Source organism: Elgaria multicarinata, chromosome 1 (genome assembly GCF_023053635.1).
Source record: "Elgaria multicarinata webbii isolate HBS135686 ecotype San Diego chromosome 1, rElgMul1.1.pri, whole genome shotgun sequence".
NCBI lineage: Eukaryota > Metazoa > Chordata > Lepidosauria > Squamata > Anguidae > Elgaria > Elgaria multicarinata.
Genome location: NC_086171.1, coordinates 84,828,524 through 84,841,594, shown reverse-complemented (window position 1 = coordinate 84,841,594; position 13,071 = coordinate 84,828,524). Strand labels below are relative to the sequence as shown.

Below are 13,071 nucleotides of genomic sequence, written 5' to 3'. Positions count from 1 at the left end.
CCCTAGAGGCAGAAATGCATCTTCCTCTTGCATTTGAGAGTTGTAGTCTCAGTTTGCAAACTAGGACTTGCTTGTCCTTGGTGCATAGGCATTGTAATAATCTGCTACTGTACAGTTTTTAGAAATCATTTGGAGAAGTAAATATCGGAACACCTTTTCTTAAACATTTTATTCATCATGCTAAAATAAAACATTCTGTAATCCGTTTTTTCTTCATTTTTTTCAATCTTTCTAATTTTTTGGGAAAAAACCAAAAAAGACTTCGGAAAACCCCTGGGTTTTTTCCGAATTTTTCCGGGTTTTTTTCTGGGCCTTCACATCTCTAGTGCCAGTGGAGACTTTTAAAAGCCTAAATACAATGAAGGGGCAATTTGAGGTTGCTGCTGGGTGGGGAAGGGCTAACCCTGAGCTCCCCACCACTGTGACCTACCCCCTGAAAAAAAATCCCACTGAAGGAAGGAATATACACTGAATTCCTTCCATCTCTCTCTCTCTCGCCACCCTCTCTCTCAGTTATTGTCTTCGGGTTCTAGCTATGACTTTCATTGGTAGAGGTTCCAAATGCTTTCATTGGGCCTAGGTTTGAGGGTAAGGCTTAATGACACTCTACAAGCTATGGAAAAGAGAATGCCTTGAACCTAAGACTGAGGTGAAACTTTTCTGAGAACCTTTGGCTCTAATGGGCAGGAGGGGAGGGGGGAGTGCAGGCAGGGGGAAAATTGGGTCAAACTGCCCTACCTTTTGCAGGCTCCCTTTTGACACACATCCCCATTTTTAACCTGTTCCGGCCCCGAGCTTGCACAAGAGTTTTCATCTCTGACCTGCATCTTCCTTTGCTGAAAAGATCATGCACACCGTAACGCTTGAACAGCAGTATTCTTTTCTTGTACAGCTTTTATGAAAAACTTATTGTGCAGCCATTTTTTTAGTGCCTTTTGTTTTGTCCACACTTTGCTCATCTTTGGATGTGTGTGTTGTTAGGGGGTCAATTTCTATGAACACTTCTCACATCTGCTGGAGTGGCCATAATGTAATCAGCTAGCTGTCTAACAAGGAGATAATTCCTGGATATTCTGGACTGGAGATGGTGGGATTCCATATTTGAATCCTTTAAAACTCTTACCATACATGGAGAACTAGTACACTAGGGAGAATACTAAGCTAAATCCTTTCCCGTGATGTGGTAACTCACTTGCTATCTGAAATGGACTAGCAATAGACTCCACTATATGATTTTGCTGAACAAGAATTGGACTCTCGGTAAACTACATTTTTTAAAGCAAACAACTCTCCCTAACTCTACAGGCCCTTGCAGATGCTGTTTTGTTAAGACATTATATCCAAAACAACACATGCCGTTAGGTGAAGCTTAACGTGCTCAGGGAAACCCGACTTCTCTGAATTAGCTCCATTATCAGCTTAATGAAGGCTGTGCGATATCAGTGAGAAGTTTGAAGCTTTCTCTTGTCTTCCTGCTCTAAGGGTTTCAAAGCATTTGGTAGACCATAATGCAAAGTAGAACTGAATGAAAGCGGATTATGTATTGCTCTAAATTTTGGCAGGTGAAAGTGTGTCTTCCATTATACCAGCCTGTAAAAAATGGTTTCTTCACATGCACTGTAAGAGCAACTTCAAAGGGTTAGTGACGAACTCTACCCTCTCCACCTCTTTCAAAAGTACCACCTTTTAAAAACTGATCTAAAGTGATGACGGGATTTACATGCCTCCTCTTTTTATTGTTGAAACATCATGATGGGTGATAAAAACAGAATGTGATGTTCTCCAGAGAGGAATACTAAAGTATTTCTAGCTGGTGAATGTTTTTTCTTTGATTTACAGTTCAACAGAACTGTAATGGTTAGGCATGAAAGCGTAGCTGCCAAGGGACAAGATTCTCTCAGAAGTTTGAAATTAAATTGCACTCTAGGGCCAAATAAATGAAGATGTTCTATATTCTGCAACATTTTAAAGTTGTTTTCCAACATTATCTTGAAAGAGTGTTCCTTGTTGTTCCTTATTCTGTAATGCAGTAGCGATGCTATCATCGCTAAAATTATTGTCATTGAATCTTGGATCTAAAAGAGCTATAGCAGTGTAACAATCTGTCTATCTATAAAATGCTTAGGTATATTTCAGTAAAGGCTTCAGCTGATACAGGTTGCTAAGCAACAGTAACAACTTGTAACGTCAGCTGATACAGGTTGCTAAGCAACAGTAACAATGTATAACATCAGCTGATACAGGTTGCTAAGCCCCTCGCCTGACTCCTCTGGGCTTTCCAAGGTAATCCTACCCCCTTTCTGCCTCTGTGCTCCCCCCCCCACAAAGGGGGCAGCGCCACTGTCCGGAGCATGAGCGAGGCACGGCCGGGGCCCTTGGTGGCCAGGTGGGAGGCCGCTCGCCTGCTGCGAGCCCAGGCCCCGGCCTAATCTCATGTGAGCTGGGCAGGCAGCCCAAGGCTGACAGGAACCCTGGGGAGAGGGGGACACCTGCTCCCCCTCCCCCCAACCTCCCTGCCCCCCAGGTCTGCCAGACAGCGCTGTATCGGCAGCCTCCAAGCAGCCCGCGCCCCCATGATGATATTTAATTAATAAACTTTAATATATGCTACAACGGCGTATGTTACGCCGGGTACAGCTAGTATTATTTATAACATTATTGCATTGGTTTAATTCTGGATTTCAATCCCAAACTGAAGTAGACAGATTCAGACCAAATTGTGGTTGGATCAGTCTGAAGCAGTCCAGAGTAGGTTGCACCAGGTCTGAAATGCTTTGGACTAATCCAGAACCACTGCTCCTGCCCACCAAGCTGTGCGAACAGCTGTGACTTCATTAGACCATCTGTTCATGCCCAGCAGCTGCTTATCCTCCATGCGAGTGGCCATTTTTACGGAAAATGGGGGCTCTGTCGTTACATAGATCTAATGTTGAGCACAATGGTGGGTGTAAAATGGCCCTTTATGGCCACCATTGTGACAACATTAGATTTGTGTAGATACAGAGCCTCCATCTTTCTTAAAAGTGACAGCTCACATGGAGAATGGGGGGCTGACAGGACTGCTAAATCCTGGCTGCTTGCACAGCTCCTGGGTTTGAGGGGCAAGTGGTGGGGGCAGAGTCCAACAGACTCCTGTTCAGGCCTGGCTTTCCCAGGGGCCCACTGAGCAGGTGCATGGCAGGCACCCAGGAAACCACAACTTCTAACCCACTTCAGATGTCCAAATCTCACTTCGGATCACGATCCAAAGTGGGTTGGACTGATTCCGCACTGGGCCAAGCAGATTGGGGCCAATTCAGAAGCTCCGAATTGGTCTCCAAAAAGGGTTAGGCGGGGGCGGAGCTGGACGCCGTGATGGGTAAGATTTCTCCTCCGTACGGGGGAGATCTGAAACTTAATTATCTCATTTAAAAGGCATGGGTCGTTAATGAAAATGAAGGAAAATGACTATGATTGCTAAGTGAGGGTGAAAATCTTGTTTTTGGAAGCAGAATCAGTATAAGGAGTGAGAAAAGCAGCCCTGTTTCTGGCTGTAAATTAGTCAGACGGAACGGAGGGGGGAGCGATGAAAATGAAACTGGCTTTGTGAATGTTAAAGCTCTTCCGTCTCCCAGTCTGATAAAACACGGTGATTTACACTCCTTACCTGAGAAGAATGTCTAATTGGCAGTAAATTCACCCTTTATAAAGCATCGAAGGAGGAAGTGTTTATCTGCGTAGAAAAAGAGACGGTGCGGATTGTATACGGGACATTAAGTGAGAGTTAAAAATAGATCCGTGCCGAACGTTAGAATTTTTTTTAAAAAAAAACCTGGGAAGGCTACAAAACGCCCCTCTAATCATAATTTGGCCTGTCTTGAGAAACTGTCTACAGAAGAAGTTACACAAAGTAGTGGAAGTGAAAGCGAGAGCGGCAGTTCTGTCAAGATGGCAGAGAAACCTGGCACGGTGCCAACTTCAACTACAATGGAAGATCTGAAGAGGCTGATTTTGGACAGTACAGCAACTCTGAGTAAGAAGATGGATGTAAATGCAAAGAAGGCAGATCAGAGGATGGGGGTGCTCGCGGACAAGATTGCCCAGAATGATAGAGCTATAAAGATGCTAGATGCTGAAGTAAAATTAGTGGAGAAAAGGCAGGATGTCTTTGAAAAAGGCTGTGAGGTGAAGTTCCAAGATCAAGAATTAAAGTTGATCCAATTGCAGGATCAGGACCGACGTTCCAACCTACGAATTAAAAACTTTGTTGAAGAACCAGCAGAGGATTTGAGAAAAATAATTCTGAAATGGTTCAATGATATGATGCCTGATCTGGATATAAAAGACTGTGACCTGGAAAGGATCCACAGAGTGGGAGGAGCAAATTACAGGGGAACCAAGGACATTCTTGTGAAATTTGGCAGTTATTACAAAAAGGAGCAAGTGATGAAGAAATTGAGGTCCATGGCCATGATAAAATATAAAGGCAAAGCAGTGCAAGTATTCAACGATCTTTGTCAGCAAACACTCCAATGGAGACGCAGCGTTAAGCAAATAACTGAAACGTTAACAAGAAGCGCAATAAAATATGCTTGGGGTTACCCTGTTTTCTTAAAGTTTTCTTATGGTGGGAGTCAATACAGAGTAACTTCTTTGGATCAAGGCAAGGAGTTGCTGAAGAGTCTGGGTTTATCTAAGGAAGCAAGTCTTGGAGCTGAAGTTGGAAATGGAGCTGAAGCGGGGGCGTCTGGGATGGGGTAAAATGTTGAATGGTTATGAGATAATAATACATAAAAGCTGTTAAGTATAGAGATCTTCCGCTCAGGCAGAACTCCGCCTCCCCCCCCCCCTTAAGGTAGTTAATGGCCGGAGTGGTAGACTTACGGGGATATGGGGGGGGGAAGGAGGTGGGGGGGATGGGAGATTGGGGGGTTTAATAGGGTGGGAGGGAGGGAGTTGAAGGGGGGTTCAGGTTTTGTGTTTTTTGTTGTTTATGTTTATGAGATGCAGAGCACACGGGATCGAAAGAAGAATCAAAAGAGTAAATATGGATAAAAAAATTAAAGTATCAACGCTTAATGTTAAAGGTCTGGGGGCAGTCGTGAAAAGGAGGAGAATAGAACAAATGTTAAATAAAGAAAGATCTGATATTATTATGATGCAAGAAACACACCAAAAATTTGATGGCGTAAACGAAATACAGACAAAGTGGTCAGTCTATTATGAAAAGTCATTGGGGACATAAAAAAAAATGGAGTGGCAATTTTGATTTTAAAAAAAAGTGGATTTATATTAAAAACTATAAAAAAGGATGATAATGATAGATATCTTATGATAAAGGGACAAATTGAAAATGAATCATATACATTAGTTAATGTTTATGCCCCCAATGAGAGACATAGAGAGTTTTTTATGGAATTATTTAAAGAAATAGAGGAGTTTAGGGAGGGGCATCTTATTTTAGCTGGGGATTTTAATATGGTAATGGATAATAGAGTGGATAGGTCAAACCCCACTAATGCGGAAAAGAGAAATAATATTACTATATTAAATAAACTAGTAAAAGAAAAAGATTATGTAGATTGTTGGCGTTTACTGAATAGGTCGAACCCTGGCTTCTCTTACTACTCCTCAGTTCATCATACATACTCTAGAATAGATTATATATTGGTTTCAAAAGAGTTTGCAAGTAAGGTATGTAAAATGGAAATGGGGGTAATAAAGGTAACAGCCCATGCATTGCTAAGTTTAGAGTTCACAGTTAGAAAGAATTATAAAGCGTTTAGGTGGAAATTAAACACAAAACTTTTGAAGTACAATAAAGTGGTAGAAAAAATGCAAAGAGAACTGACAGAGACTTGGGAAATTAATGAGAAGGGAGGAACGTCAAGGGCAGTAGTTTGGGATACCATGAAGGCAGTAACAAGAGGGATATGTATTAGAGAAATGTGCAATTTAAGGAGGCAACAAATAGCAGAGCAGGAAAAATTGGAGGAAGAGATTAAGAAATTGGAGAAAGATTATTGGCAATTTAAAAATAAATATAAATTAATAGAAATACAAGCAAAGAAAAAGCAATTAGAAAATTTAAATTTAGAGGAAGTTCAGAAAAATTTAATATATATGAAAAGGGAGTATTTTGAAAACAGCGATAGAAACTCTAGATTGCTTGCCAGACTCACACAAAAGGAAAAAGCCAGGAATGGGATAGGAATATTGAAGGATAAACAAGGGAATTATTGTCATATAATGAAGGGTAAAATAAAAATTTTCCAAGAATTTTATCAAGAATTGTATAAGGGTAAGGACACTCAAAAACAGAAGTTGGTAGCATATATAGAAAAGTATATAAAGAAGGGAATAAAAATAGAACATAAAGAGTTAATGGAAAAGGTAATAACTCAAAGAGAAGTAGAAGAAGTAATTGAGAATCTGAAAGTGGGTAAATCACCGGGGGTAGATGGTTTAGGCTCAGAATATTATAAGGTTTTAAAGACTTTTTTAGTACCGAAATTATTGAAGCTGTACAACTCCATATTGGAAGGAGAAAGAACATTCATTAATAATTTTAATACCAAAACCAGACAAAGATTTGACTGTCCCTGATTCATATAGACCTATTTCATTATTAAACCAAGATGCTAAAAAAATTTCAACTATTTTAGCAAGGCGGTTGAACAAATTTATAGATGAATACATAGGGGAGGATCAATGTGGATTTGTAGCAGGCAGACAAATGCACAATTTAGTGGGAAGAGTTTTAAATGTAATACAGGTGATAAATAAGTCTAAGGTTAAAGCTGGAATTTTGGCATTGGATATTTTTAAGGCTTTTGACTGTTTGAGCTGGCAAGCTTTAAAGATGGTTTTAAATAAAATGGGATTTGGAAATAAATTTAAAGCTATAATAGAACAGTTGTACTCTCAAAATACAGCTGTAGCGGTAGTGAATGATGGTGTGACGGATAAGATACGACTAGCCAGAGGGACAAGGCAAGGATGTCCACTCTTGCCGGTCCTGTTTGTAATGGTAATGGAATTATTGGCGAATGCAATACGAGAAGATGAGGAGATTTGAAGGAATAGGTAGTATGAAAAAAATTAAACTGAATATGTTTGCAGATGACACGCTGCTAACTATTAAGAATCCAATAGAAAAGATGGGGAGAATTAAACAGCAATTGAGAGAATTTGAGGATATTACTGGGTTAAGAATAAACTGGTCCAAATCAGAAATGATGTTGTTTAATCATACTAAAAAGGAAGAAAAGGATTGGGAAGAAAAGGGAAGAGAAATGAGAGTTAAGAATCAGATTAAATATTTGGGAATAAAAATTACGCAGAAGTTAGAGAGTTTGGAGAAAGAGAATTTAAATGTGTTAAAAAAAGAAATTTTAGCAAAATTGGAAAAATATAAAAGATTAAATTTATCCTGGTTTGGAAGAATAGCGTTAATAAAAATGAAGATTTTAGCAAAGATTAATTTTGTGTTTAGGATGCTACCAATAAAAATTTCAGAATTAGAGATAAAAAGTTGGCAAAGTATTATAAATAATTATTGTAATGGTGATAAGAAAGCGAGGGTAAATAAAAGTAAATGGTATTTAAGTCAAAAAAAGGGAGGATTGGGTCTCCCAAATATTAAACTATATTATGTAGCTAACAGATTAAGACATATTGTGGAGGCAATTACAGGAATAGGAGAATTAGATTGGATGGAGGATAAAACTACAAGTAATATAGAGATTAATTTGGAAAATGTTTTTTTTAGGGAAGGGAAAAAAAATGGGTAGAAAGTATAGATAACCCGCTTTTGAGTTCTCACTGGGAAATTTGGAGTAAATATAAAGGGGAGCTGCTTCCAAGCGGCTCCCCTTTGTCACCGGTAATAATGTTAAAGAATTTCCTGGAGGAATTAAAGAGTAGATTAAGTAAAGTTTTAATAGAAAAAAATAAAATGAAATTAAGGGAATGGTTAAGAGGAATGAATACAAGAGAGGATATGGAAGAGGTCCTTAAAGATAAAAAAATAACTTGGTTAAATTATTGGCAATTAGAACAGTGAACTAAAAAGTGGGTAAGAGATTACGGAGATTGTAGAGAATTGACAAAGTTTGAGGAATTAATAGTTAAGAAAGAAAATGATAGGGAGAAAAGAACAGTGTTAAAAGGGTTGATGAGTGAAATATATAGAATACTGGTGGAGAAAGGGTTGATGGATAATTCAGGCAAAATGGTTTGGGAGACAGATTTGAATGTACAAATAGGACAACAGGGCTGGGAGGGACTATGGAAACAAAGAGCGTTGAGAAATATGTCAGTAAGAATAAAAGAGAATTATTTTAAAATTATATGGAAGTGGTACCTAACTCCGGTTAGATTGAATAAGATAAATAATCAGCAATCAGCAAACTGTTGGAGAGGATGTGGGAGTAAAGGAACGTATTTACATATGTGGTGGGAATGCAACTATGTTCAAAAATTTTGGAAGATGGTGTTTTTGGAGATTGAAGAAATTGTGGAAATGAAGATAGAACGAACACCAAAAGTTGCATTACTGTCACTATTTGAAGATTTAAAATGTAAAAAGGAAATTAAGGAATTGATAACGAATTTGCTGACTGCAGCAAGATTGATTGTAGCTAGGAACTGGAAGATTCAAGGGGAATATTCTATTGAAGAATGGTATAAAGAAGTATGGGATATAGCTATTAATGATAAATTGACAAGTAATATTAAATGGAGAAGAGGTATAGCTAAATCAAATGGTTTTGAAGGAATTTGGAAACAGTTCCTAATATTTGTGTTTTCTAAGGGAAGTGGGAAACCACCAGCAGAAGAAAGTATGAGATTTTGGAATCAGGAATGAGATCCCGAGGTGGGGGGTGCACTTGTATGTTAATTTTGATTATGTTATTTAGATAAGATAGTATGTATTCAACATTTCAATATTATGTAGTATGTTATTTTTTTGTGATAATGTAAATGTGTATATTTAAATAAAATTAAAAAAACAAAAAACAAAGAGGGTTAGGCACAGTCCTATTTAAAAACTTACCATTCAAAAAGAGAAAATCTTGCAGTCTTCCAAGCACATTGTTCCCACAATATAACACAGGCTCTGGTTCCTTTAGCTTCTCTCACTTGTCAGAGATTCCTCCATGTTCTACTACAAGTGAAATAAGCCAATAGTTGTTTTAAAACACGCACACAGAAACAAGGAACAAACTAAGATATGAAAGACTTGCAAAGCTTTTGACCGTTTGCGGAAACTGCACATTTTCTCAAGTCTATGAAACTCAAATTGTCAGCCTGCAGCACCTTTGGATCTGGCTTGCTCCCATGCAGCAATAAGACTTTCGAGGGGAAAGCACCTGCACACACGAGAGCTTGCTAAAAGTCTAATTGGGGTGTAATTTGGGGAGGGTACCCCCACCTCAACAGTAGGAATTCAGCTTAGAAAAAAGCTTAATTGCTGCTATTGGGGAATTTTTGGTAGAGAGGGAGGGAGAAGAGATGGAGAAGGGAGAGAAATAAAATGAGTGGCATGGCCAATTTTAGCCCCACCCACACTGGCTGGGAATGGTGAGAGACAGCAGAGAGGACAGGTCTGCAAGGCACGGAAGAATGGGTGGAGCCAGGAAGCAACTCTTCCTTCTCTTCCTTTCCACTGAACAGTTGGAGAATTATGCAATAAGGTAGAGCTTTCCAAACTGTGCGTCGCGACACGTTAGTGTGTCGGCTGCAGTGTGTAGGTGTGTCGCGCGAACGTAACGAGAAACACCTGAGTCTCTGTGAAATAAGCAATACCAACTTGCCTGCATTTTTACTCAGCAAAGGTGCCGATTAGTATGGTGCACTAGTATATTCCCCTTCCGTTGTATCCGTGTATGCACACCACAGTCGAGGGATCATACAGGTACTGCGCATGCGCAGTATGCATAATCGGGTCGAAACAGCTGATTCCACGTCACTTCTGGTGACGCGGCTGCACCTGAAGTGACGCATTCGAGAAATTCCATGGGTCCAGTTTTTTGATAGAACACCATCTCAACCGCCGCTCGATCGCAGCTCGACAAAATTGTTTCAATGTGAAAAATCTTGGAAATGTATGTTATTATCTTGCAAATCATATATTTTAAAAAATATAAATGAAAGGTTTTCATGAGATATGTTGTGTCCCCAAACATTTCATTATTACAATTTATGTATGTGTCCGTATCTCTTATAAGGGGTTAGTTTAACCTCTGGTTTGCTAGTAAAACTGAATTACTGTGTCGCGAAATGATGCCTGTCTAAAAAGTGTGTCACCAACATGAAAAGTTTGGAAAGCTCTGCAGTAAGGTGTTTTTCTATAATAGGAAAACAGAAAACATGGCCAACCATTAACGTGTGTTGTTTAGAGGCCTTGTCAAGCGTCATGATTCAAAGAGTAACTTCAGCAACTCCAAATGTTTGCCTTTAAAATGAGGCATACATTACAACCTCCTGAGTTCTTCTCTGAGCCAGAAAAGAACCATACCGTTCCACCACCTGCTTACTTGGCTGCTATTCTAATGGTGGACAGCATAGTGTCTGCCTCTCTCCTACCCCACACTTTAAATACTGTTACATCAACAGTTAAGGAGGCCTGGTAAAACTAATTCCACCCCCTGCTTCTTTTCTGTCAGAGCAGCTACAGCAGACGCTGCCAGGTAAGAGGACTTCAAGGGGGATCGGACCCCGTTGTACTCCTGATGATGTCACCCAGGGTATGAAGGGCTCGAAACTGTTTTCTGACTTTCAGGAAAACAGCTCAGTTTGCTGAATCCAAGTAGAAATTGAGCCTGTGAGGTTCAAACATTGCTGGTTATGTTTGTTTTTCTTGTGCTTGATGAATATGTAAAGTTTTGCTCCCTTGTGGTTTCTGGCAAAGCATAAATAAATTGAAAGGAGTTGTTTCCTTTATTGGCTTTCTTCTGGTTCAAACCACTTGAATGATGAAAAAGTTACTTAAGTTGTATGATAAATGTTGTTTTTTTCATATTTCTTGTTAATATAAAAATGCAGAAATATTGCAGATCCATGCGCAGTTGCTTTTATAATGGAAAAATTGCTGAGAGTACATAGGTGCTACTGCACATGAAATTCATCTGTGAGTTTTTGCTGTACTTAGCATCTGCTATGCTCAAGGTTTCCCCCCTCTCCTTTTCTCCCCAGGAGGGGCAAAAAGCACAGTATAATTCTGAGGACCCAGCTTTCAGTTAGAGTCCATGCCTGCATCGGTAAGTGAGCTTCCAACTATTTAAACGGGAAAATGTGCGAGTAAAGTGAATGCATTGGAAAAATATTGGAAAAGCAAGAATGTGTTGCATGTCATGACATATACTTTATCTTTCCTCATTCTGAAACTCCTGCAAAGGTTTGGGCTGTCTCCCAAAGGGTGCATGCAACCACAGAACACATTACATACCAAGAGATAGGAATAATTCTAATCTGTTTAACAAATGCATGTAAAATAGTTTTTAGTTTCTGCAATTATAAGAAATAGTTTGGGACAAGCAATGACATCAGAGCTTGGATCCAGGGCATGGCCATGCCTGCACTCCCTGTTTCATTGTAAAAGAGTTGAATGTTGAATTGCACATGTGCATTCCTCTCTGCGCAGAGAATGGTGGAACATTATGCACTGTATAGAAACCCTCCAAGGAATTAAATCGTTACAGTGATTGAACTGGTACTATTTTCATTAAAACACACACACTTAATTTGCTTCTTGATGCTGTTTAAGCATTGCTCAATTTCTAGCCCTTGAATTCAGAAAGTGCAGTGAAGATCTGGTTGTTTTTCATAGAATCATAGAATAGCAGAGTTGGAAGGGGCCTACAAGGCCATCGAGTCCAACCCCCTGATCAATGCAGGAATCTACCCTAAAGCATCCCTGACAGGTGGTTTTGTGAGAGAACACATTTTCTCTTTGCAGATGTTCAAGCCTTTGCAAGAATACTTGTAGCAATTTTTTTTTCTCAGCCCATCAAACCAGAATATTCATATCTGCCTCATCTGATTAGGCCTGCTGCTTTGAGATGGGGAACTGTGGAAGTGCTGGCCGGCAGCAAGCTACTGTATTTTAAAAGCAGATGATATTTATTGCTTTAAATCATTCAGCTCTTGGCCGGGCAAACTGTCATTACCGCTGTGTCAGTGACTGGAAATTCTCAGAGTAGAATATTGCTGTCAAAATGGAAGCCAAGTGAAACCAGTGTGTAGAAGGTAGTTCATGCGTATCAAATCCTGCTAACTCAGCACAAAGAGACTTGTCTGTGTTAACTGTGCAGTATACGTTGCTGCACTGGGTGTCTTTTTAATGAGGTCTTCCCCAGCCTTTGCTACCTGAGATCCTTTGAGCAGCAGATGCTGGCGATTGAATCTGGGATTCCTATGTGTAGAGCAACTGAGCTATGTTCCTTCCCTAGGAGTGCCATAGTTAGTTAAGTTGTAGCAGAAATCAGATTCCTGGGCTGTCACATTTATTACAGCATTGTGAAGGATATTCACAGTTGCGGGGGTGGGCAGACTATTCTCCTAAGCATAACTTGAAGGGTATAGTTTCTGTCTGACCCCAGAGCCCACCGGAATTTGGAGACACAACCTAAGGAAGTAAAGTGAGCACTTGTCTTGTTGCTAGTATGAAACCTCCACTTGGCACCACTGTCAAATGTGTTGGCTGAAGACTTGCCAGCCAAAGCCTGGTTGAAAAGAGGGAGTTACTCTATGGACATTTTCTCTAGGTAGTATGTCAGGGAGAGCATTTCTTTTTGTTCTGGTGGTTGTGTGTACATCTTTCCTGGTGTTCGTTGTGTGTGTGTGTGGTGTTTCTATTACATCCAGCTGGGTGTTTTGTTTTTGGCGTGTGTAGGTGTGATGTGGATGGGTGGTTTTGCCTGTTATATGTATGTGTGTGATGGGGGGAGGTTCCTCTGAGCATCACCTGTTTGCCTTCTGTGGAAGACTTTTGTTGTCTATCAAAACTGCTTCATACATTGGTTAGTTCTTAGAGAACAACTAAGTGTCTAATGGAATTCTATCTGTAAAATGGAAACATCCTTCCAT

General features: G+C 39.8%; 1 protein-coding gene across 12 annotated transcripts in view; it reads left to right on the top strand.

Moving 5' to 3' along the window:
* The window catches only part of FHOD3 (formin homology 2 domain containing 3), a 401,018-nt gene that overhangs the window by 54,997 nt on the left and 332,950 nt on the right, over positions 1 to 13,071 (top strand). For 11 of the 12 annotated variants that reach the window (XM_063131400.1, XM_063131398.1, XM_063131397.1 and 8 more), the window contains exon 3: positions 11,179 to 11,243. In XM_063131400.1, the coding sequence (XP_062987470.1) occupies positions 11,179 to 11,243 (65 nt within the window). The remainder of the gene's footprint in view (positions 1 to 11,178; positions 11,244 to 13,071) is intronic. The other variant, XM_063131345.1, reaches the window with a different exon arrangement.